Source organism: Lissotriton vulgaris, chromosome 4_1, assembly GCF_964263255.1.
Source record: "Lissotriton vulgaris chromosome 4_1, aLisVul1.2, whole genome shotgun sequence".
NCBI lineage: Eukaryota > Metazoa > Chordata > Amphibia > Caudata > Salamandridae > Lissotriton > Lissotriton vulgaris.
Window position 1 is genome coordinate 509,780,768 of NC_141691.1, and position 25,176 is coordinate 509,805,943.

At 43.7% G+C, this 25,176-nt stretch overlaps 1 protein-coding gene across 1 annotated transcript in view; it reads left to right on the forward strand.

Moving 5' to 3' along the window:
* LOC147718909 (gamma-aminobutyric acid receptor subunit gamma-4-like) overlaps positions 1-25,176 on the forward strand; it is a 2,086,028-nt gene that overhangs the window by 1,462,757 nt on the left and 598,095 nt on the right. The window contains exon 6 of the mRNA XM_086966801.1: positions 488-625. Coding sequence (XP_086822927.1) covers positions 488-625 — 138 coding nt within the window. The remainder of the gene's footprint in view (positions 1-487; positions 626-25,176) is intronic.

The window sequence follows — 25,176 nt, forward strand, 5'->3', positions numbered from 1 at the left end:
CACAAATCTCCCTATTTCTGGCTTTGTAAATATCTACTCGTATTTTGCGTGGTGGCTGTGCCACAAAAAGGGTGCAATCACAATTCAAAATGTTAAGTAATGTAGCACGTGGCCTCCAAGGGGTCCAGCCTCCTGGGGAAATGGCCAGAGAAATAAAGGCCTGACTGGCCCTCTCATTTAACTCTTACTGTTAACATATTTCGATTGTTCATGCAAGTGTGGATGTGATCCATATGTGTATATTTGTTTAGTGAGAACTAATAAATCAAACTAAACAGAAAATAAGTGAAAGTGACTGTCTCAGGATTTTTCTTTCTTACATTTCCCAAGAAAGAACATTTTATGTAATATAAAAATGTTAATATTATTTAAATATACAGCCTTTCAGTGACATTTCCTGTATCTCTAAAAAATAGATTAATGAATTGAATAATCATTTGTATCACAATGTTGTATGTGACATGATTTTGGTCTTTGTCTCCTGCAGATGGCTATCCTAGAGAGGAGATAATGTATCGTTGGAGGCGCTATTCAATTGATGTGGCTGATCAGCGTTCTTGGAGACTTTACCAGTTTGACTTCAAGGGACTGAGAAACACATCAGAGGTTCTCAGTACAGGAGCTGGTAAGACAACTTTCTTGTAAACAATGTATTTACCAATAGTCCCAGAAAGCAGGTTAGGAATCTGAGTGATTGTCTACAGGAAAGAGAGCCCAAAGTCTTGAGGTGAGTTGTGCCTGAGCTGACACAAGTCCTGAACAATGTGACTGACAGAAATAACATTGGTTTCTTCGAGGAATCCCAAGCTCACTGCTGGTAGGTTAGCACAAGAATTTGGTATATATATACACCACAACTTCCCATATAATAAATATTGTAGTTAAGAAATAAAGCACTTAAAAATATCAAAGCTTTTTCCATGAAGTTGAACAGGACCTCAACACCATTTATTCCTGACCTGCAATTTACAACTGCGAACAAACAGCTAACAGTTGATCTCATTGAAAGTGCATGGTAGGTATGTGAAGCAATATTAAAAATTCTAGACAAACAGGGCTTCATGAGGTCACATAGGTTTGCTTTCTTTCCAAAATATTCCAAGGGGAAAAAAGTGCTATGATTACACCATAGAGGTTGCATTGTTTTAGAAGATAGGGTTGATGCCTAGTCATTGTCCCAGAGAGGAAAGGTTTTAAAGTGCCACCTTCCCTGTAAATGTGTTTTTACCTCTACTGTGTGAAATACATGTCAGTACTGTTTCTCAGAGCTCACCCCAGAGTTTCAAAATGCAGGAATTTTCCTCTTAATGCCATTTCTTCTCAAGGGAAAGTCCATTTCAAACAGGTCTACTAGAGTGCTTCACAGAAGACAATCTCTTCCTCTGCCTTCAGGACCATCTGTGCTTTTCAGACAATTAAGTGATGTTCCACTGGACAAGCAGGCTTCTTTTGAAAAATCTGAACACTTCTCTCTCTCTAGGTTAGCAGGAGGCTTTAAATGGAAGAGCAAATGTGTATGACAAGGCTAAATACATTTTATGTTATCAATTACATAAGCAGTCTTCCAGAAATTCTTAAGTTGAGAAGCAGACAGGGAAGTTTTTTTCTCTTTTTGAGTTACAACCATACACTTACTGTAGAGTGGGTAAAGCTGGGTATTTTTTTTATATATATTTTTTTAAATAATATAACAAGCAAGGCAAAGAAACAGTATGCAGAGTGCTTTGTTCAAATGAGGCCGGATAAACAGTACATCAAATCATCAGTAATCACTATAAGGTAGGGAGGGGTACAGGGGCGAAGCAGTACGCAGACAATAATACAAACATTAATGTGGGGTCAGGGGGAGAGTGGGATATCGATGTTATCCACTGCAGGTGGTGTACATATGTCTCCACAAAACCTGTTCCATGGCCCCCACACTCTATGCCATTTCCGGGGCGGCCCCGGGCCAGATATACCGTTGTTTCCCTAAACATGCACCAGTCCATGTTTTCCTTCAATACTTCAACTGTAGGCGACCTCTGGGACTGCCACAATTGTGCAATATCACGCTTAGCAATCATGGCCCCCAGGGTTGCCCACTGGATCTGGGCTACGTTGTAATCGTAGGCTCCCAGACATTTAACAAGCAGCGCCTGGCCTCCGGTAAGAGAGCAATACCCGTAACCTCTTTCATTACATCATACACCTTGTTCCAATAAGCCACGACTTCATGACATTCCCAAATAATATGAAGAAATGTCCCCACCTGTCCACATCCCCGCTTACACAAACCCTCCTCGGTAAAGCCCATCCGAACCAGACGGGGGACCGTGATGTACACCCTGTGAAGAATCTTAAGCTGAATCAGCCGGAGTCTCGCTGGAATCGCGACCTCCTTAGGAGAGGAGATCGCCGATTGCCAGTCCTCGTCATCCAATTCGAGGCCGTCACGGATCCAGAGATCACGTAAGGGCAACAGGAGGACCTATCGTTGATCAACTTTTTATAGACAAGGGAATATAGTACTGTCTGGAACTTGACCATCTAGCAATCTGCCTTCAAGCGGGGACGACTCAGGGACCGCCTCCCCTATCGGAAAGACTGACATCAAGGCATGGCGATCCTGGACATAGCGGAAATACTCAGAGTTCCCTAATTCAAACTACGTCCTTAAAGTATCAAACGGTTTCACTTGTCCCTTAACCCAGAGGTCTCCAACCTTGCTAATACCAATGAGGTCCCAATTATCGAACCCCTTAGTCTTCCACAGTTTACCAAGTCTATCAGAGTCAAAAAGTGGGTTCACTAAAGTCAAGCGGTCCTTCCATCCCATCGAATTAGTTGCGTCTTGCCATATACGAACTGCCATCTTCGTAGGCCCCGACAATGACTTGACCACTGATTTCGAGTATAGTGCCCTATAGTAGTTACCCCGAGGCAGCAGCCAGCTATCCATAGCGAAAGCAGGGTTCAATTCGGTACCATACATACCGTGATTAATAGCCCCCAACTGAGACGCCCAGTAATATCGTTTGATGTCCGGGAGGGCAATACCCCCGTCGTACCACGGGAGCGTTAGTTTGGCCAGCACAATGCGAGGTCTACCGCCCCATATCAGTTTCCTTTGAAGACCCTCAACTTTACGAAAATAACTAGCGGGGACTATATCAAGAGTGTTTTGGAGGATATAAAGAAAACGAGGCAGAGACATCATCTTAAAGAGGGCCGCGCGTCCCAGCGTCGAGAGAGGAAGTCTACGCCAACCCGCAACGTCCTGCTTCAATCTGGTCAGAGGTGGGAGAAGATTCCGCTCATACTGAGTCACAGGGTCTATAGAGACCCAGACACTGAGATATTTAAATCCCGTCTGTGTCACCTGGATGGGGCAGTTACGTGGAAGGAGGGGGGCGTCACCAGAAAGTACGTACAAATAGGATTTTCTCCAATTAATAATCAAGCCCGAGTTTTTACCAAAAGAGGTCAGGACATCGCAAAAAACCATCAACGATTTCCTGGGCGAGGTCAGATATAGCAAAATGTCATCTGCGTAGAGCGAGATGCGATCTTCATACTCACAGGACCACCGAATACCCCTTATCGAGGGCTCCCAGCTGATCCATGTAGCGAGGGGCTCGAGGGCTAGGGCGAACAGGAGCGGTGACAGGGGACACCCCTGATGGGTACCGCGCCCGAGACCAAACAGAACCGAGACTCGACTGTTCACTACAATTTGCGTAAGGGGGTCCTCGTAAAGAAGTCGCACCCAGCCGATAAAACAGGGACCAAACCCAAATTTAGCCAAGACAGCCCACAGATATGGCCATTCAATAGTATCAAAAGGCAAAGCCATTGTGGCATCCAAGGACGCCAAAATGGCCGGCTCACGTAGCATCGCAGCCCTCGCGAGAACTCTGTGCAGATGCCTAAGATTCAGTGCAGTGTTTCGATGGCGAATAAAGCCGGATTGATCCGGATGGATCAGATCGCTAATAACAGTGATCAATCGATTGGCCAGTACCTTTGCAAGAATCTTGGGCTCGGCGTTCAAAAGAGATATAGGTCCGTACGACCCACACTTGTCCCTCTGTTTCCCCTCCTTAAGTATACCAACAATCGCCGCAAGTCGCTGATCCCGGGGGAGAGAACCACGTTCACGAGACTCTAAAAACATATCTCTCAAGTAGGGAGCTATCTTGCCAGGCCGCAACTTGTATAGCTCTATCGGCATCCAGTTAGGACCCATGGCTTTACCAGACCGCAAGGAGCGGATCGCAAGGGCTACCTCATCAGCAGTTATTGCACCATCCATTTGCTCTCTATCTGCATCTGAAAGACTCGGCAGAGCAATGTCCCGCAGCAACAAATGAGAGTCCTCCTCCGGCCTATCCAACACAGGGGAGTACACCGTCTGAAAATGATCCGCAAAGCACTCAACAATCTCCACTGGGTCCGTGACCCGCACACCACTCGCCATCTCAATCTCAGGTACCACACGACTAGCTCTGTCCCTCTTATCCCACCATGCTATCAGTTTACCTGCTTTATCTCCGACATCATATAGATGACCCTGTTGCTCTCGACTCATGGCCTTAGCTGCATCCATAACCAAGGCCCTGTATTCCAACTGTTTTAATCGCAATATATGCGTCTTTGCGCGGGTGACCTCCTGTTCCAGATCTAACTCCAGGTCTGCTATTTCAGTCTCGACCTTCACTACAGCCTCATCTCTCCGTTTCTTAACACCCGCAATCAGCGACAGGGCTAGGCCCCTGAGAACTGTTTTAAAGGCCTCCCAAAGTGACACTGCGGATGAAACAGAGCACTCATTTTCTGAAAAATATTGATCAAGTGACTTTATCAAATCATGACGAGTTTTAGGGTTATGGAGATACCAAGGGTTGATCGGGGCTACCCGCCCCTCGGTCCCCGAAGACAATTCAATCCGAAGCCACAAAGGAGAATGATCAGATATTCCCCGAGCCATATGTTTAACCTCAGTTGTAGTGTAGTTCCTATATTCCGAATAGGCTCTGCGCATTGGAATAATATATTCAGCAGTGTAGACGTAGGACTGAGGTCGACTAGGTCTCTACTGACTATATTAGACTTAAGGTTTGCCAGCTAGCTCAGAGGTCACTAGAAACTTTCTCGAATAAACAAGAAGGAGTTTAACCTCCCTGGATAGACAAGAAGGGATTAGCTTCTGACAACCATATAACATGACAACTTTGCTCCCTCAGAATAAGAGTGTATCTCTAGAGTCGTATGAAAACTATAGACAGTTATTTCACTCAGTCAATCGTGCGTACTTAGTTTCACCAGAGTGCAGAGAAAAGAGAGACGGGCGTTTTCAATAAAAGGTGTTATTTATTGAGCAGTCTTCCTTCTCATGCAAGAGAAATGAATTGCCATAATTGCAATACTTAATGTAAAGTAAAGTGCGTACAGTAAAAGGAGTATTATGAAATAACAATAAACATAAGAGGAGTACCACCTAGAAAAGCTTTAGGAGCGATCTGAGTGGGAAGATTAGATAAGAAGAGAGTCCTTCTTGGATTATAATAAACCCCTCACTCACCAACCTGGTTGGTGACATGCTTCATCATCGGGGTCCACCCTGATAGCCGAATGCCATCAGGGTGTGATTCGACACCTGAAATACAGTGGAGCGGGTTTTTTTGTGAATGGTGCAAAAAAAATGTTAAAAATTGTCCTGGTATGACTGTTGTTAATAAAGTTTATTTCTAGACTACTGGACAATATTAGAATGTGTGAAGGATACAATTACAGTTTGTTATGACCGTGTGCATCAATGTATTGGAGGTCTACATGTTTCAACCTGCTGGTGGAAATTGCCAGGTTTTCTTCAGGACCAACGGAAAATGGGTGGTCGGAACACACTACTGCTCTGCCAGGCCTAGATTCCTTAAAAAACTACTGACAAAAATCTGCAGTAGAAAAGTCACTCAAACCCAGATGGGCGAGAGAGCCAAAATTAAAGAGACCTGTGGAAGAAGAATGGAACAGTTGTTACAAGCCTGTAACGTCGTGCAGTGCTGTCTATCACGTGTCTTTTTTACTCTGTGATGAACCCATTCAGACCAAGGACGAGCTAGATGTGAGCTAGGTTGTGCCCAATAGTAGAAAATACTACAAATGGCGCAGGTATTATCATTTAGTGCTGGCACACCTATCAAATAGTGGTGTGCAGAGTAATCAATGTATCATTATAAACAGAAGTCTCTTACACTCCACGAATATTGGTGCGTGACTCGGCTGTGTTCACTTGCACTTGCACACCTATCAAATATTGGTGTGCAGGGTGATCAATAAATCGTTATAAACAAAAGTCTCTTACACTCAACGATTCTTTAGTGCGTGACTCGTTAGTGTGTTCTGACCACCCATTTTCCGTTGGTCCTGAAGAAAACCCGGCATATTCCACCAGCGGACCCCGATGATGAAGCATGTCACCAACCAGGTTGGTGAGTGAGGGGTTTATTATAATCCAAGAAGGACTCTCTTCTTATCTAATCTTCCCACTCAGATCGCTCCTCGAGCTTTTCTAGGTGGTACTCCTCTTATGTTTATTGATAATTAGTCCAGGGGACTAGGAGTACTCCCCGTTCACAGTTTTCTCTGAACAAATTCCCTTACTCTCTCTTGTGTTTATATGTATTATGAAATAATACTGTAAAAGCATTGATATGGTTTCTTAGCCATAAGATACTTAAAATGGATAAAATCTATACATACATATATACATTGACTAACGTACTCTACTGGTGTTTCTAAAATACGCCTACCCCGGTGTACCTGACCTAAGCCTAATACGTGGGAAGGAGTAAGTAAGTAGCAGTTTAAGTTAAGTTGGTTTTGCCAGGAATCTGACTCAAGAATTCTCTTAAAGGGTTTAGTCAGCTCCGTACCTGGGTAATAGAAAGCAGGAGGTCTGGTATCTCTTTCCTCAGGGCTAGATATTCCAGCAACCCGCAAGGGTAGGCTGGAAACGCCGGAGCTGGATTTTCTCAGCTGGAGAAAAATACAGCGTCTTTCTCAGCACGTCAGAAAGGAGGGGCAGCTTCCGTGGGCACTCGCATCAGCTGGGCTCTCGGGCAAGTAGATGGCCGCTCTGCTCCAAGACCACCACCGTGTGTTTGCTTAAGGCAACGTTGGTATATTTATACCTGAAAGGTGCCGGGTTTGACGTAAGGTTGGACATAAGACGTCAATAAAGATGTCACTAAGAACTGGCCGTTCTTACATTGCTCACAGGAGTTCTGTGACAAATCTAAACAAAAGCAAATGAAGATTTTCCAGGTTGCTCGAGGTTTGGTTTGTTTAGAGAACTCGTTGTGCTTTCTAGGAGTTTGGGGAAGTAGCCTTGATTAATGTGACTGCATGGGCTACAACTATGGATATGATTCTTATGCCATTATAGGGACATTATTGATTATAACCGTACAAGGACATAAAATCGAAATATTGATATAGGTTCCTAGATAAAAACACAATACGGTGACAAAAGGCGCCTGTGCAGCAGGCACCAAAACGTAATCGATCCTCGAGAGGCTACCATGAGCGCCAGAATGGAATGTGTATTGCCGCTGAGAGGGGTGCAACAGTCTCCAGGAATCTACCAGGCCTAGAGTATCAATGAAGTCATGAAGCCAATTCTGCGCCCCCTTGAGGTCCCTAGGTGGGTGTCTATCAGAAATACCAGATACAACCGCATTGAAATCACCACCCAGTAGCAATGATCCCTCGGGGAGAGCAAGGATAACCCGTCCCAAGTCCACAAAGGTAGTTGACCGTAGGCCAGGAGGGACATAGACGGAGACCAGGGAAAGGGTCCTGCCCCCCCATCGACCAGTAAGAACAACATAACGCCCTCTATCATCGAGGACCGTTGCATCAACTTCCAGTGGGAGAGAGTTCTTAATAAGGATAACCACCCCCGGGAGCCAGAGGAGAACCCTGCATGGGCAACCAAGCGCTACCCCTTCCTATTGATGGCATAACATGTATTTCCTATCAAGTGAGTCTCCTGAAGTAGGACCACATCCGGGGAGTGACGTTTTAATAGTTGCAGCACTACTCCACGCTTTATCCTATCCCCCAACCCATTCACATTTCAGCTCATAAGCCTCAACCCCCTGCCCCCCATCCCACAAGAGAAAGAAGATCCAACCCCGAGAAGAAATCAGCACTTCAATCAGAAAGTCTTGCAATACTGTGCCGTGCTGTAAAACAAACTGGAATACCAACAAATCCCACCTCCCCCACCAACAACCCGTTACAACCCCCCCCCCACCCTGCACCCCTGCATAAGACTAAAAAGCCACCCCAACTTGCAGTGTGCCTGTCACCCCCACTTCTAAACTAAGCTACAAAAAGTCAAGCAGAGGAGGAAAAAGACCCACCGATAGCCCCGCAACCCCCCAAAATGTCTCACAGAATCATACTACACAATTAGTACACCACAGTTCGAAGCCCCTGAAAGACCCCAGGAACCAGACAATGATAGCGCTTATTCCTGATCCATCAATCCGCCCTCCGCACCGCCGGTCTGCTCGTCCTGCGGATGATGGGTCAGCAGAGTATCCAGCCAGTCGGCCACCACTTCCGGTCTGTGGAAAAAATAGGTCTGCTCTGCATGTTCAATTCGCAACTTTGCCGGAAAAAGCATGGCGTACTTGAAGCCCATCTCCCGGAGTCTCTTTTTTACCCCAAGAAAACCAAGTCTCTATTTCTGAACAGATTGGGTAAAGTCTGGAAAAAAACTGATAGTAGAGTTCTCAAACTTTATGAGACCACCCGCCCGTGAGTCCTGTAGGATAGCGTCTCTATCATGGAAGTTAAAAATCCGTGCTATCATGGGCTGCGGTGGGGCACCTATCTTGGGTTTACCGCCCGGAACCCTGTGAGCCGGTTCCACAGTGAAAAAATTACTCAGTCCCTTGGGTGCAAGGTGATTACCATTGAGGTTCTCCACAAAGAGGTCAGCTGCCGGATCGTCCGCTTTCTCCGGAACTCCAATGATACGGACATTGTTCCGCCTATCCCTTCGTTCAAAATCCTCCAGACGACGTGCAAACAGGTCATTGGAGGCCCCTAAATTGTGAACCTCCGTCTGTATCTCAACAACGTCATCCGTCAGACCAGAAGTCTTAATGTCCAACTATTTAACTTTTTCATTGGTTTTCATTAGGTCCGTGCGGATCAGATTTACATCAATCGCCACCGTTTTGAGTTTGTGTGCGAGAGTCTCCATTTGTTTCCCGAGGGACGATCTGATCCCGTTGATGGCGGCCATAACACCTTGTAGGGTCGGCTGGGCTGCTGAAGTCAGTGGATCTCTCGGTAACAGTGGGCGGCCAGCTACGCTCCGTGCCGCCTACTCCGCATTTTGCGGAGCTGGCGTAGCCAGGCGGCACTACGCACGCTCCGCAGACGGAGCGTAGCTGGCCGCCACCCGCCTCCCTCCCACCCTCCCTAAATACTTTCAAATAAAGGAATGAAATAATTTAAAAAGCACTTACCTTGCCCGCCGCTGCCCGCCGCGTCCCCGGGGCTCGCTATCTTCCGTCTTCCGTCTTCGTTACTAATGCACATGCGAGGGCGGCCGCGCATGCGCATTTTCTCGTGAAAATGCGCATGCGCAGCCACCCGCGCATGCGCATTAGTAACGAAGACGGAAGACGGAAGATAGCGAGCCCCGGGGACGCGGCGGGCAAGGTAAGTGCTTTTTAAATTATTTCATTCCTTTATTTGAAAGTATTTAGGGAGGGCGGGAGGGAGGCGGGTGGCGGGGCTGGCGGCCAGTGGTGTTTGCGGAGTGGAGCTACGCGGAGTGCGGAGGTGGGCGTAGTTTCTCGCCCACTTCGCGTAGCTCCGCGAAGCCCCACTCCGTCAACTCCGCCCAGGGTTATCTCTCGGTCCCTCCAGCGACACACCCGGCCCACTGGGCGATACCTTAGCCTGGGCATAGCGATCTATGATGTTAGTTTGGGTATAGCCACCCCGCCGAGTGGTCTTAGACTTCTGTTTGTCCCCCTCCGGTTTCCCCGCCATTGCGGGAAGTAGTAGGTATGGTCCCAAACGGGGGTGGGGGGACAAAGAGCAAACTAAGCGGCTGAAGAGTGGTAGGATATGCCCGGCAGCAATCGACGTCGGTCGACTTGGAACAGTCACACTGAGTAGAAAGATGGAGGCCTCAAAGGTCCCTCGAACGGAAGTTCTTATTCAGCCCGAGAACACGGCTCAAGCGTCTCTCCAGGGCAGGTCCATCTGTGAAATACACACACTCAAGTGCCAAGCCAGACAGTTGCCTTCGGCAAGAGAGAGGCGCTCCCAGTATCGGGTCAAACCTTAAAGTGAAAGTGGACCGGACCGGCTGTCTCCGCCACCTCAGGCCGATGTTATTTGATTACACCTCAGGCACCATGCCAACTCCGCAGCCGGGCATCACGGAGGCGTAGGCCGCAATCTTCCAAGCGCCATAACTCCGGCTCCCGGAGTCCGATCTGGATACTGGTTGCAGTTTTTGCCTCCCCAGTGGCTCGTCTTCACAAAGACGTATATAGAAGTCAGGATAATCAGCAGGATATATACGGGAGGTTACGAATGTCTCGGGAGCCCTGTGCTCACGCGGCCATCATGGTTGCGCGCGAAGCTCCTCCCGAAGCTGGGTATTTTATTAATACACCAGCCAGCAAATGGTTCTCAGCCCTATTTCAGTAACACACCCTGTGTACAGACTCAAAGACCAGCCGTAGAGCAAGATATTACCCCATCTTCCAACAATTACAGGTAGCACCTGCAACCACCGATAGAATAGCAGTGATGTTTTTCCCACACCCAGAATCACCTTCACACATTCACATCCATCACCTGCTTACACATTCCTCATTTTCTAATTATTGAAAACCTTCCCTTGCAGGCCAGGGTCCATGCATTTAAACACATACATGGCAGAGGCCCACTCCTACTTGAAGACCGACCACCTCCCCACAATCCAAAAATCAATACTAATCATATTTTTTAAGACATAGGGCTTGATGTAGATCTTGGTGGATATCCCGTCCACCTAAAAATATATTTATTTACATGTTGTCAAAGGAGTCTGCCTAAAACCCTGCTTCAGCATCTTCTCTTCTGGAATCCCACCAGGGTGCGCTCCCGTAGAAATGCTACAGCAGCATGCTTGAGCTCTGGGGACCCTCAAGTAATCTCCCAAACAGTACCATATCTGTAGGGAGTAGACCAGGCCTTAAAGAAGGCATCCAACCAGTCCGCATGGTGTACTCAGCCATGACCTCTGATCATTACCAAGGATAGGGGCAAAGCACCTCCATCATTAATTCCTGCCTTACTCACTGTACTTCACTGTACTTCAGTCATCATATGCACAGTTTCCTCCTTGCACAAATAACTTTCAATACCTGGATAACATGAACAGCCATTGTTTCAGGCAGAGCTAGACGCCAGACTTCTCCTACATGTTACGCCGCCTCTTGCTCAGTTGCACAATATGGGACTCAATTTTTTTAGCCGGGATACTGATGGAAGAACATTGAGACCCTCCCCTGTCATATGCCTAGAAGTCTTTTTAACTGATCAATTTTATTCATCAATGGATTTCATATTGTAATGATTTGAATTAATTTAACAATAAAATTCACTTTTACTTTTTTTTACCTAATTGGTCACGATGAGGCTCCATTTTAAAATATCCCACACGGTTAAGACACTTGCTGCAGAGATCGTTGTGTGGCCATCAATTTTGAGGGGATTATTACAGTGAAAAGATACATCTAGTGCCTAACACAAATGTGTGTTTTTTACAGTCATAGTTTTGAATCATAAAGTTGCACAGATGGTTAATGTGTCTGCTGCAAAGCAGATCTTGTAACATGCAGATTATAGATTCTCAAATGTTTGTGGAAAAGTATGTCTTAATAATCACTTTTTACCTCATTTTATCAACAAATCTATTTGCAAATTTCACACTCTACTCTCTTTTATCATTAGAGTATTAAGGATATCATTGTGGTACCTTAACTTGACTGTAGAATTTTATTATAATTCCTAAAATGTTCATATTTATCCAGACGCTCATTTTTACATCTACAGTTTTAGTAAGCTTTCCACACATCCACTCATTTCTTTATATCCCCCTCCTTCCATATCTAACTTGCTCTCATTTATGTCCATATTATTTGATCTCTCTAATCAGCCCAGACACAGTAATGTGTTTTTCTTCGACCTCTCAACATTTCCTATGGAATTAGCTCTGTTGTGTCAAGAGCCAACTTTTGCATCAGTACCCTAATATGCAATTACATTTTTCATTCGGTTCCAATTAGCATTCTTATTTGAACTCCTTGCATCAGTGTCATATTCAATCTTTCCACCAACCTAGTAGTTTCCAGATAATTCAAGATAGTACAAATATTCTAGATGCAGTTCCTTCCCATAACATCCTAAGTCTACTTTTATTCAAAACAAACATTATTATCTGACATCAACACCAGAATACTATACCAAATACTGCCTTAGAAAACAAACTTTTTCCTACCACTACCTTATATACAGGCTAAATGCAATAATGGTCCTAAGGAGCTAATATCTAATGAAACACATGACTTAAACTGCTTTCAGCCCCTGTACTATCTAAACTCAAATTATCCAATAGCAGCAAGATAGCTTCCTGCATTGTTGTAGTTAAAGGTCGTGGTTGTATTACTCTTACATTTATCAAACATTCCTCACAATCTCTGGTGAGTCTTTATGCTGTTTTGTCTGTTCCTAGCCATCTACAGTCAGTCCTAATCATATCTTCGATTTGGCCATTCCAAGATGACTTGCAAGTGCCACCTCTTACAAAATTACCCTTACACCTCCCAGAGTTCCTTATAGCCATGCTAACACAGAAGATTATCTATCACTCATATATCTTCCTCTAGCATCTGAAAAATATTTTCCTGAAATTCTTTTCTAGAAATTCAGGTACCTTTGCTAACATCAAAACTCACTTCAAAGGCCAAAGTGTGTCCATTAACTTTTTACAATGTTTCCTCTGTTGGTCTGTAGCTTTGGAAAATATATTTTCTGATCATATTTGTTTACTTCCTCTTCTTCCTAAGTATCTCCAGGCAACCTAGCCATGTAGCAAACTGTGTTAGTTCTTTACCTAGCATTAAGTACAAATGGAAAGCACATTCCAATGTGGATGTACCTGTATCACCCATCTTCAAATCCTCATAGAAATACTTGGAGACAACACAAGATGGCCGATGGAAGAAGAGCTCTACTGGGAACTCCTAGGGCAGTGGATCACAAACAATGAAAATCCCCAGTAAGCACCAGCCATTCACTGGGAAGAACTAAACCTGAAATAGAGTGCCACACTCTTTTGAAAAAGTGCTGTGAGAAGACTGAATATTGCATCCTGTCTGGCTCCACAGCTGTAGGAGGTGTACGAAATGCTTCACGGTCCCATGGCCAGGGACCCACCTGGGCACTCAGAGACTCTGGCGATGAGCATGCTGCAATCACAGGCAGGAGCACAGAGACCAGGAAGTAGAATCTTCTGGTGAATATGGTGAGTGCAGATGCAGAGTCTCACCGGAGGGGAGTTGTTACTTAGTGCCAACCTTCCTCACTCAACTCTGGCCCGATCGCACCTACCAGGGCTGATGGTTCGCCACTCTCACCTCAGAGGAAGTTCAGGGGCTGATTCCCAAAAAGACCCCTAAGAGAACTGGCTCCTTTTCATATCTCCATTGCCCACCAGAGAAACAGGGAAATATGAGGGTGTCTTAACTGAAAGAGGACTGCAATCAATAACTCAGCAACAATCTTGGAAGAGTCATTTTGGTGCATACTCAATAGAAGAGAACACAAGATTCTCAATGGCAGCCATCTTGGAGGGGGGCTTTCCCTAAAGTGAAAGGCTCACAGTGCTCTCCATTGCCCTTCCCAGCTCTGCTGAGCTAGGTGTAGCAGGTCTGTAAACTATTCCCATAACCTGTATCTCTGTGGCAACAAGCATCAATGTATACCTCAATGAGAGGAATGCAGGGTCCCATAAATCAACTGGGCAGTATGCAAATATAAGGGGACTTAATTGTAACAGTGTGCTGCTGTCTCAAAAACACCCCTTTCAACACTTTCCTAAGAAACGTCAGGCATCACAAAAGCCTCCAAACAAACATTTTTCAGTATGCCTCTTTCAAATCCTAGCTAAAGAAGTATTGGAGGACAATGGCTTCCTGACGTGTTCACCCTACATGGGCAGACACCACCCCAGGTGACTCCATCATATGGATGTCCACCTTATTTGAAGTCTTTCAGATCCTTGGGTTTATTGAATACCTCACTCATGTAGAGACCGTTGGGGTAGATAGCAGAACAGCTGGGGGATTGAAAGACCTGAGGCACTTGTGAAGGCCTTTGGCTGGGAGGAAGAAGAGGACGCAGCAGCTTCAGCCACCTCCAGCTGACACCTATTGATGGACTACCATAATGGCGAAAGTACCAGCAGAACCATAGTTTAGATCCTCCTACATCACTCTGACACAGGTCACTACACCTACAATTAATCTATAGACTTATTCCTTCGCCCAGTTGTCAATTTAATACCAGTAGAAAGACAACTCACTCCTTAATCTAGAAACAAGGAGACAAACATGACACCTACATAATTTTAACCGAAAGCTATATTCTAAGCTCCACTGCACATACTACTTCTACATACTTTTCATGAAAGCCCACCCCATAACTCACAAGGGAATCCTAGGAGAGCCCCTCAAAGCCTATCTCAACTCGGTCCCCCAGAAAATTGATCCCACACCTAGTCAGTGCATTTAACCCATAACACCCCATTTCATCATGTGTTGAACCTGACAACAAATAAATAGCCATGATGTCCTACTCCTTCCCCACTCCTTCCAACTCAGCCCTTTAGAGATACGGCCCCAACTCTAGAAGCATAAAATATCAGCATAACCTCTCAAATAATACCATAAAGAATATCAAATGCCACCTACTTAAATCACAACCAGAAAAGAATATTTACCAGTACCTACTACAGCGCCAACAATTGCACTCTGAAAGCTGACTACAGTTTCTAATCCAAACATCCTGCAAAACGGGAAACATTTTCCTTCTCTACCTTCATATCTCAAAAAAAACCTAAAATTCCAAATGGAACTAAATTCACATCCACCCCCTCCCAAAGCTATAGTGTGAAGGTCGCCATTTATATCTACAGAATGGCCAATCCAAGCATCAGACCAGCACCACACCATCTTTGATCAACAATTCTCTTCACCTCTCACCTCATTAACATATGCTGGTCCTACTCCCAACCCTTCTCCCTTCCCAGTTAATGGTCTTGCCACTCCAACCCTGGTTTCCTCAGCCAATAATTTCACCACTTCCTCCTCCCCTGTCATGCACTGTAGCCTAGTAAGCCTCACTGCTTCCATTCATCCACTTGAACACACTGCAACATATCCCCTAGACGTGCTTACCAGTCATGATAGAGCCAGCTCAACTTCTAATCCTTACACCACAGAGCCCCCATCGATCACAACCTTGACTCCCCACATTGAACCCACTCAACCCAAACAAACCCTCCTTCGAACCCACCTGGACAACACTGCCCTTTCCTTTGAGCTTTGCCTGCCCACCTCGGACTCTGTACCCTCCACATGTCCATTCACCCACAGAACAGGTAGCCTCCTTAGTACTCTCACCTCGCACCTCACAGAATTGAAGAAAAACTTAACTCTCTAGCCAAAGTCATCTCTCATGTAAAAAATAACTGCACAATACAGACCAAGGTAACACACTACTCCACCAGAGAATAGAGAAAGGGTCTGCTAAAAAAAGATTTCCAAGAAATAGACAACAACCCTGCCATGCCTCCATCTCCTTGAGCTAATTTAATGCAGATCAGCAGTGAGACATGCCACTGATCTAGCTGAAACTATTCTTGAAGAAGGAATCAACATTACATTTCTAACTAAAACCTGGCTCAATAAACACTCTACCCCATTTCTTGATGTGCTAACTCATGGTTATTCTATCAGTAGATGGGACAGACCAGGTCAAACAGGGGGAAGGATAGCGATCATCCACAAAGAAGAAATTCAGCTTACCACACTAGAACCCAGTAATTTTGTTTGACCTTCTTAAATACCTGAAATTCATACTCACAGCTAAAGCCACCACTTTCATCAAACTATATAACATCTACCATCCCCACTGGTGATTGCACAATATTTACTGAAGGACTAACTGTCCTTATTAGACAGCACTCCCTAGCTAACACCAACAACATTACAATTTTTCTGGTGACTTCAATCTGCACTGGAACGATACTGAAGATTCCATAGTCTGTAACTTAACTAACCTTCTTGATATCAACACCCTCAAGCAATTTTGCAACAAACCAACCCTAAGAAAAGGCTCTACTCTTGACACCTTAATTGACAGAAATTAGCTTGTTTCTCTCCAATCCATAAAGCCCACTGACAAGTCTGACCATCATCTCATAGTGTTCAATCTCAAGCCCATCACATATTCCACCCTGCACCACCAACAGAGCCACGCAATGGGCAAGGAATATCAAACAAATCCGGTTATCGGAATTGGAATCCAGATCTGCACCTTACTGCACACTATTATCCTGCTATTACTGATGTTCTCAATCAAATTGCACCGTTTAAAATTAGCGCTCAAGAAAAAAATCAATCCAGAGCACAGTTCAACTCTGACCTTAACTCTGAGAGGAGATAACTTAATAAATCAAAAGGCACTGGAGACAAAACCCCTCACTGCCTCACCTAGCACTCCTTAGATCCAAAGGGCTAACCTGCAAGAAACACATAATCAGAGAAAAAGCCACCTTCTTTTGAAATCAACTGGGTCAGGAGAAGAACTGACCTAGGGAGCTCCTTAACATAATTAAACATCAAACCAGCTAGCTAAATACTTCACAGAGAATCTCTTTTCAATGATACTAGTCTGACAACTCTGCCCACCTGCATCACTAACCCTTTGGTCTCCATTGAAACCTCCGCCCAGGCTTAACCAATGACCAGCATAACACAAATGAACCCAAAATCTAGCATGATCACCTACAGCTGAAAAACAATGCTCTCTGGATAGACTTCACACTCATGACTGAAAGCAAAGTCTTCAAAATAATTGCAAACTTTATGTCCACTTCCCACACCTCCAATCCATTGCTTTCCACCATAGTAAAGAACCTCAGCCACTTCACCTCCCTGTTTTAGACCAAAATCATTAATACTTCTTTTTCATCAGTCTTTACCAATCACCTTAGACTGAACCCCAAAAAGACAGAACAAATACTCTTCTCCCCCCAAAACAAGCCCTTACCTATCCAAGAAAGAATCAAGAATATTGATGTGTGTAGCTGCTCTCTTTCTAACTCCGTTCAGTCCCTGAGCATCACCCGGGATAACAGCATGTTGAAGGAGCACATTAACAACTCAGCTAAAGGGGCACTCCACACACTCAGACACTTTAAAAAAACAGTTTTCCCCCTCAGATGATCTGAGGAAGTAGTGCAATCCCTAATCATCTCAAAACTTGATCATGGCAACGTCCTCCTTATAGCAACTCCTAAATGTCACATTGTGCCCCTTACAGCAGTTCTCAACATGGCTGCCAGACTCCTCACATGAATGAAATCATTTGATCCCATCTCTCGAGCCCTGAAGAGTTTGAACTGGCTTTCCATTGAAGGAAGACGCATCTTCAAAACAGACTGCATTGCCCACAAAGCCTGTCATACAAAAAAAACAAATACTTAGAAACCAAAATCTCGAGAGCAGGAAGATTCCAGGCACTGACAAGCTTCAACACTCTTTCTTCTCCTCCCTCTTAACCTAAAGAAGAATCCATCCCAAGCGCACTCCTTCTCAGGAAAGGCTCCTAAGATCTGGAACTCACTACAACAAAACACACAAAATCTGCTCTATGTTTACTTCATTGACTGGCCCCTTCAAGACAGCCACCTGGCCCTTTTCAATCTCCTTTATTGTCCCCGATTTAATTCCTTAATGTGTCCTTGTATTATGCTGATTTGCCTTTATAACCACCTAATGATGTATTGCTTTTTTCTTTGACTCTTATGAATCCCCTTATGTACATCTTGTAAATGCAATCTCATAACATGTAAAGCGCTGTGATACCCTTGAATCCAGCCAGAGATATGTAAAACTAAAAAGAAAAAAAAAAACTTTATTTGTAATCACTTCCTTAAGGAGTGTGTAATTAATTATGACTTCACATTTGTCCACACACAAAAGTTCTCAATTAATGGCTTAGTAAACAGTGTTTTCTCAAGGACACAATATCTTTCTTCTGGATAATTCAGCAATTGTAGTGCCAGGGCGTACTTCTAGTAGTTGTTGCAGTAGGCACTGTTAAATCTTGTAATGTTATGTTTAACATCTGGAGCTCATCTTCGTGCTTTGTTATCTACATGAACTCGCCTATTTTCCAGATCAACTGCCTCACCTAAAGGATTCTCTTAGTTGTGGGTTTGCTTAACTTAAAATAGAATTCACCGTAAGTTTCTGTTGAAACTTTTCTACTTACCTGTGACTTCATCAGATCATACAGGACTTCAGTTGTTAAATCTGTTTCACCTGCTCACACTGCACAACTTAAGCATAAGTTAAAAGATTATTGAGAATAGTCTGCTTACAATTGAAATAGTTGTGTTAGAATGCATTTGCTTTTACTATAAATCTCTGAATATCAAAGGCTCCTTCTTTATTCACCAACACTTAACCTGGTAGTTGTCAATGCAATTCTTGTGCTAATGTTTCATTTACTTTCTAGCTTTACCTAGGGTAATGAAATCCAATCAAGGTGTTCATGTCTTTGGGCCTTATGATGACAGTGGCAGCACAGGCACTGCTGCACCAGCAGTCCAACACCCATTACAACTTGGGCGGTTCAATTGAATTGGCACCGCCACAACCACCACGGATCAGTGATCCCTGGAGGTGTTTCAGCAGTCTAGGAGTCATGGGGTGCATACACAGGGACACCTGTTGAGCCCCCCTATCTACATGCATCCTCAGTCCCTGCAGGGCATGGACTTGACTTGCCATGCCCTGCAGGAACTGCGTTTGACACTCCCATTGGAGTGACTTTTTAAAAGGCACCTCCGTGGGACAGGCAAAGAACTGCCTGCCAGAGACCTTAAAAGTCATACTCTGGCAGTTTCTTTTTTTTATGACATTGGCAGTCTCAGAGCGGGACAATGGTGTGGTGGCTCCACCTCGAGACAGCCAAAGCCATAATAAGTCCCTTTGACTGTAAGTGGCTATTGCATGGAACTCTCTTCTCATTTAGGTACAACATACATCTCACTAAAGTTCAATGTTCAAAGTTCAAATTTATTTATGATTTTGGAACTCAGATGAGATCCACATAAAAAGAAACACAAAGGATAAAACATACATTTTTGAACAATAGAATAAGATATACAAATATACATAATCTTATAAAACGTCAGATAAAATCACTGGTGATAATCATAACATCCTTTAGAAATTTTAATATATATCTATAAAACATTATAAAAAGTAAAAAAACCTGTGGCAAAACATTTCATCAGGAGGATTATAAATGGCATCTATAAATGGATAGTTGCAGGCAGATTGGCCTCATCCACTTACGTCGATACAATAAAAGAGCCGGACAAATAAAGAGCACATGGGTAACATCCTGGGTGGAATTATTGCACAAATTACACACAGGGGAGGAACCGTGCCGTTTGGACAATACATTGTTAAGTGGAAGAGAACCCTGCCTCAATAAAAGCCAAAAACGACGCACTCCATGAGGGAGGTTCCAAGTAATATAAGATTGTACTTTGTTTATCAGGCAAGAATCAATAGCTGGATTAATGCCTCTCTTTGAAATATGTGCTTCCCTGTCCATAGTAAAACTTAATTTCCAGGTGGCCTGCTTCAAAGTTGCCTTAAGCTGATATGATGATAAAGTAAAAAGTACTGATTCGTCCAATTGAAGCAAGTCCACTGCAGTTCTAATTTTTTTTACAACTAATGATTGCTCATTTAAGGTTCCTAATAATTCTTTCTGAATAAAGGATCTTAATGTACCAGGTTCACCCTTTACAAGGCTTGTAACCCAACGCACTATCCCTGCGAGACCCAGCCTAAGAGCCGCAACAGCACAGGCAGAGTTAACTGAGGCAAGATTCCGCAAAATTTTACCTTCTGTTGTATTTAAAAAGCCCCATTTTCTTAAGTCGAGTAGTTCGATACCATACAACAAGGACGCTGGGATTTTAGCACGGAAAACCTCTAGTAGGAGTGCGAAGTATCTTCTGCCTGTGGATCTATAAAGGGAGATTACGCTTTTACCTTGTGCCATTGTTTTCCTAATATTGTTTCCTATATGAGCATTTTCACTTGAGTTTCCACACACTATTTTTCCTAGGAAGACATATGAATTTACCACTTCCAATTTTTGTCCACCAACAGACCAAACATAATTCCCAAACTTCAACTTTTTCCTTCCCCGCATGCACATTATTATACTTTTAGACACATTTATCTTTAAGTGATGGGCCTCTGCATATTTATGTAATACCTGCAGACGACTATTTAATCCCTTATTATTATGTCGTCGGCATATAGCAAACTGACTATCGATTTTCCCCCCAATAATGGGCCGATACCTTCACTTAAAGACAGGGCATAGGGTAGATCAGATATATGTAAGGAAAATAATAGGGGAGCCAACAAGCAACTTGTTTTAGGCCGTTTGTTGTAGTATTAACTTGGGATAGACTTCTTTCCCCTCCCATCAAGACTCTACACCAAGTGTCAGTATGGAGAGCTCGAACCAACTCCAGAAGGGTGGCCGGCATGCCAAGGTCCGATAGTTTTCTCCACAGCAAAGGACGATCTACTTTGTCGAATGCTGTGGAGAAATCTGTGAAAGCTGCGTACACTTTCCCTCCTCGGACCTTAACATATTTTTCAGTTATTACTTGCAATGCCGTTAGATTATCCATGGTTCCATGTCTTCGCCTAAATCCGGTCTGTTCAAATGGAAGAATTTCACCTGAGTCCACCCAGACATTGATTTGCATCAGGAGGCATTTGGCGAAGACTTTACCCACAGCATCTAAAAGTGCAATTTGTCGGTAATTGTGTGGGGCGTCACGGTCTCCCTTCTTGAAGAGGGGAACTAAAATACTCCCTTTCCAAGATGGGAGAACGGTTTTATTTGCAAAGCAGAATCTGAAGACCAGGAAAAGGATTTTACTCCACATTGCACTATTTTGTTTCAAAACTGAAATTGGGAGTTCATCTGGGCCCATTGCCCCCGAGGAGCGCATACCCTTGATGGCCAGTTCAATATCTTTTTCAGAAGGTGGTCCATATGGAGAGGGGTCTTCATTTACTCTGCTACAATCAATCACATTCCCGGTACTTGCATAAAGGTTCTGGATATAGCCAACCCATATATGCTCTTCAATAGCAACTGGAAGTGGTCTTGATCTAACTCCACAGCCCTCCCCAATAAGAGACAAGAATGTTTTTGTTAGACCTTTCAATGCAGCTTCCCTCAATTTAATCCATATACTATCCTCCCTTTCTTTTCTCATCTTAACCTTCACCCTAGTCCTCCTTCTCTTGAGTAGTAAAATTCTACGATATCTTTCGGGGGAGTTGGTCAGATACTGTTCCCTAATTAATTTATTTATTTCAATATTAAGTAGATTTAGAGATCTGGGAATTACTCTGTTACTGCTTTGGATCAACTTTTTTGCAACTGCATTTACTGTTTCCATAAAGACAGCAAAACATGCTGTTTCAGAGCTGTTCCAGTTACCCAAATTGACCACGGCGGCCTCTAGAATACTTTCCAATCCACTAATAGCCCTTATATCCCAGTGGCATCTTCCTGATTTCTTACCAAAGCCGACCAAATAACTATTTAACAAGCATGGATCGGTCTGAATTGGGTTTAATTTTACAGTGAGAGTTAGCACTTTATGGTCGCTATGATGAGTATTAGAGACCTTAAGATCTTTCAAGAGGAAGAAGGAGGTACTTCCCACTATCACGTAGTCTAAGATGGTTTCACTGTTATTTGATTTATAGGTAAAGTTCGCTGGTGTATCTCACTAACATGCTGCTATACCAGACATCCTTGCATTGCATTTCCCCATACATTTTGCTAAAGTGCATGTGCTCTTTCATTCAAACATGATAAGGTACATTTAAATTACCTGTAGGTTGTAGTGCAGCTGTAAACTGCAATTTCGACCCAGCAAAATGCTCTTGCCAGACCTAAACCTCAGTTTTTAACACATATAAGGCACCCCTAGAGTAGGCCCCAAAGGCTTATAGGGCAGGGTTCATTCTATTGAAAATGTAGGAAATGTGGGTATGTGTTTTACATTTCCTTTAAGTGAAAACTCCCTAATGTCATTTATTATTGCTGTAAGGCCCATCTTTCTAATTGTCACCACTGGCTTACCTTATTATATTTAAGAAGTAATGACTTTGAATTGAGAGCAGATAGAAATATGTTGTTTACAAAAAATTCTAAATTAAAATTAAAATCCTCCCTAATGGAAAAGTCATATTTTAAGCCACAATTCTGAAAATGCCACATTTAGAAATGTAACATTTTCTTGTCCTAACCATTTCTGTCTTTTGCCAGGATCCTGGTTCACATGACTGTGAATGGCTCTGCTGTTGTGGTTTGCGTATTTGGACAGTAAAACAAAAGGGGACTTGCTGTGGGCAGGATTGGCCATCCTCCCAGGATGGCTTTGAACATAGTGCCTTGCCCACTTACACTTCAAAGGGCCTACCTCTAGCACACACGTAGGAACCTGACACTGGTCTTTTTGTCAGCCTTTAAAGGGGATAGAAAGAACTTTCCAGAACCAGATTGTGGAGGCAGTATAGGGAACCCCCTCACTGAAACAGCTGGCGCCAGATATACAAATTGGACCTCCAGAGTCACTCTATAGTGCACTCCCGGACCTGTGAACATTACAGAATAAGAACTACTTTGCCACCTGAAGAATGCCCTACTGCTACCAGGAGGACTATCCTGCTGCTTGAGGACAGCCTTGCTTTCCTTCATCCCAGACTAACCCCTATGAAGCACCTTCAGTGGTCCTGGACTCCTGGCTGCCCTCCTGGCTCCTCCTAGGAAGAAAGCTAAATCCTCAAGTTTTGGGCTCTTTGCAACCTCAAATAGGCCTGTTTGCGATAGAGACCCTGTCCCCCACGGTGACCACCAATCCAAATTTCCAGAGAGCCCGACTCCTGCTACTAAAGTGACCATCAGCGATGATCAGCAATGCAAGATCTGCACTTCACGCTACAGCATTGACAGCCCGTGGTGACCGCCAACAGAAAGCTCTAGCCAAGACTGTCTATAACTGACTCTTTGTGTTACAGCGACGAAGATCTGCAAGGCCTACTCCTCTCTTTTTATTGATGACCATCTGGGACACTCTCTCTGATCCTTTCGGACTTCTCCACCATGATAGGAACTCTTCGCACCAGGCTTTGAGAAGGTAACTTTTCCAGCTGCACAAACATGGTTCCTGTGTCCGCCCCACGCTACATAGAGGCTGCCCTGACTATTTGACATTCTCTTTGTATAGCACAACCAGATGACCACAAATGGCTCTTTTTTGTTTTAAGGAGCTGTTTGTACTTAAATATCTCCAGTTCTACTGATCGGATTGTTCTAGTATAATGTTGCCTATTTAAATTAATGTACTCTATTTGAGGTTAAGTTGTGTTTTCACTTTATTACGCTGTGTGGGCAGCATAAATATTCACATATTGCCTTTAAGTTAAGCCTGACTGCTTTGTGCCAAGATACCACAGGGTTAAGCACAGGTTAATTTAGTGACTTTTGTGGTTCAGCCTGACAAGGATTGTGGTTATTGCCTGATTGGGTCGTCCCCCTAAACAAATAACGCACTTTCTTACACATGTCTTTAGAAGAAGAAAAACGTGGGTATTTAGCTATTTGAGGCAGTTTGGCTTGAACTGTTCCATACTTTTGTTTCGTACAGTGGGATTTATTGCTGAAACACCACTTTTGAAAACACTATAAATATTACAAATAAATAGATGCCCAAGAAAAACAATGGTTTTTCATATTGTGTAGTTCAGGTATTTGCAATATCTTCCTTAAAAGTATTTCACATCTTCACTTGTATCATGCTACAAGCTGTATACTGAAGCCTTATAAATACCATTTATATGTTATCTTTTATGGTTAATTAATTTTCTCATCTCATGGATAGATCCCCAAGGGAACACAAAATATACAGTGATGTTTATACATTTTGCATCATGAAACTCACAATGCACACCGTCATACTTCACCATCATACTTCTTTAACTAAGCATCAGGCAGAGCCTTTTGTGATGTGCAAGTATGGTAGGTGACAGCTCCTTCTTCTTGTTAAATCAGAGTGGCCTTTTTTGCCAACACCTATCTTCCCTTTGTCTCACTATCAGGGAGCAATCCACAAAGACCACCTGCCAGCTATACGAAGTCATGGGACCCAGAGGCCGGCAGCAGGCACTAAATCTTTAGGACAAAAAAATGCCAAATTTCTAAAAGTCTGTAGAACAGTGAAGGTTTTGGATCCAACGTCTGCCCAGCCCGGATCTCAACAACAAGGGAAACAGAACGGGGTGGCTGGACAGGAAAATTACCAAAAACAAATTACAGCCACGTAGTCAATATATACCACGCGACCACCGGGAAAGAATCCCAAAACAAATTTATTTTCTTTTTTGACTCAAATTATTAAGGATTCAAGGACACGAACACAAACAAAACAACTGTTATGACAGTGGATTCATGATGACAATATCTACAAGTATACAAAATTTACAAATATACAATACTTACAAAGATGAATGAAGCCACATAAGTGAGCAAGACACACCAAAAACAATACAAAATTCAGTGAACAACATAGATTGTAGTTATATACAGTGCAAAAACTTTCAAGTATAAAGCAAATATATAACCAGTCCTTCAGACTGTGATACCATGGGACAGGCGGGAGAGGTGGAATGAAATGCCTGCCTGTCAACCAGGCCTGTG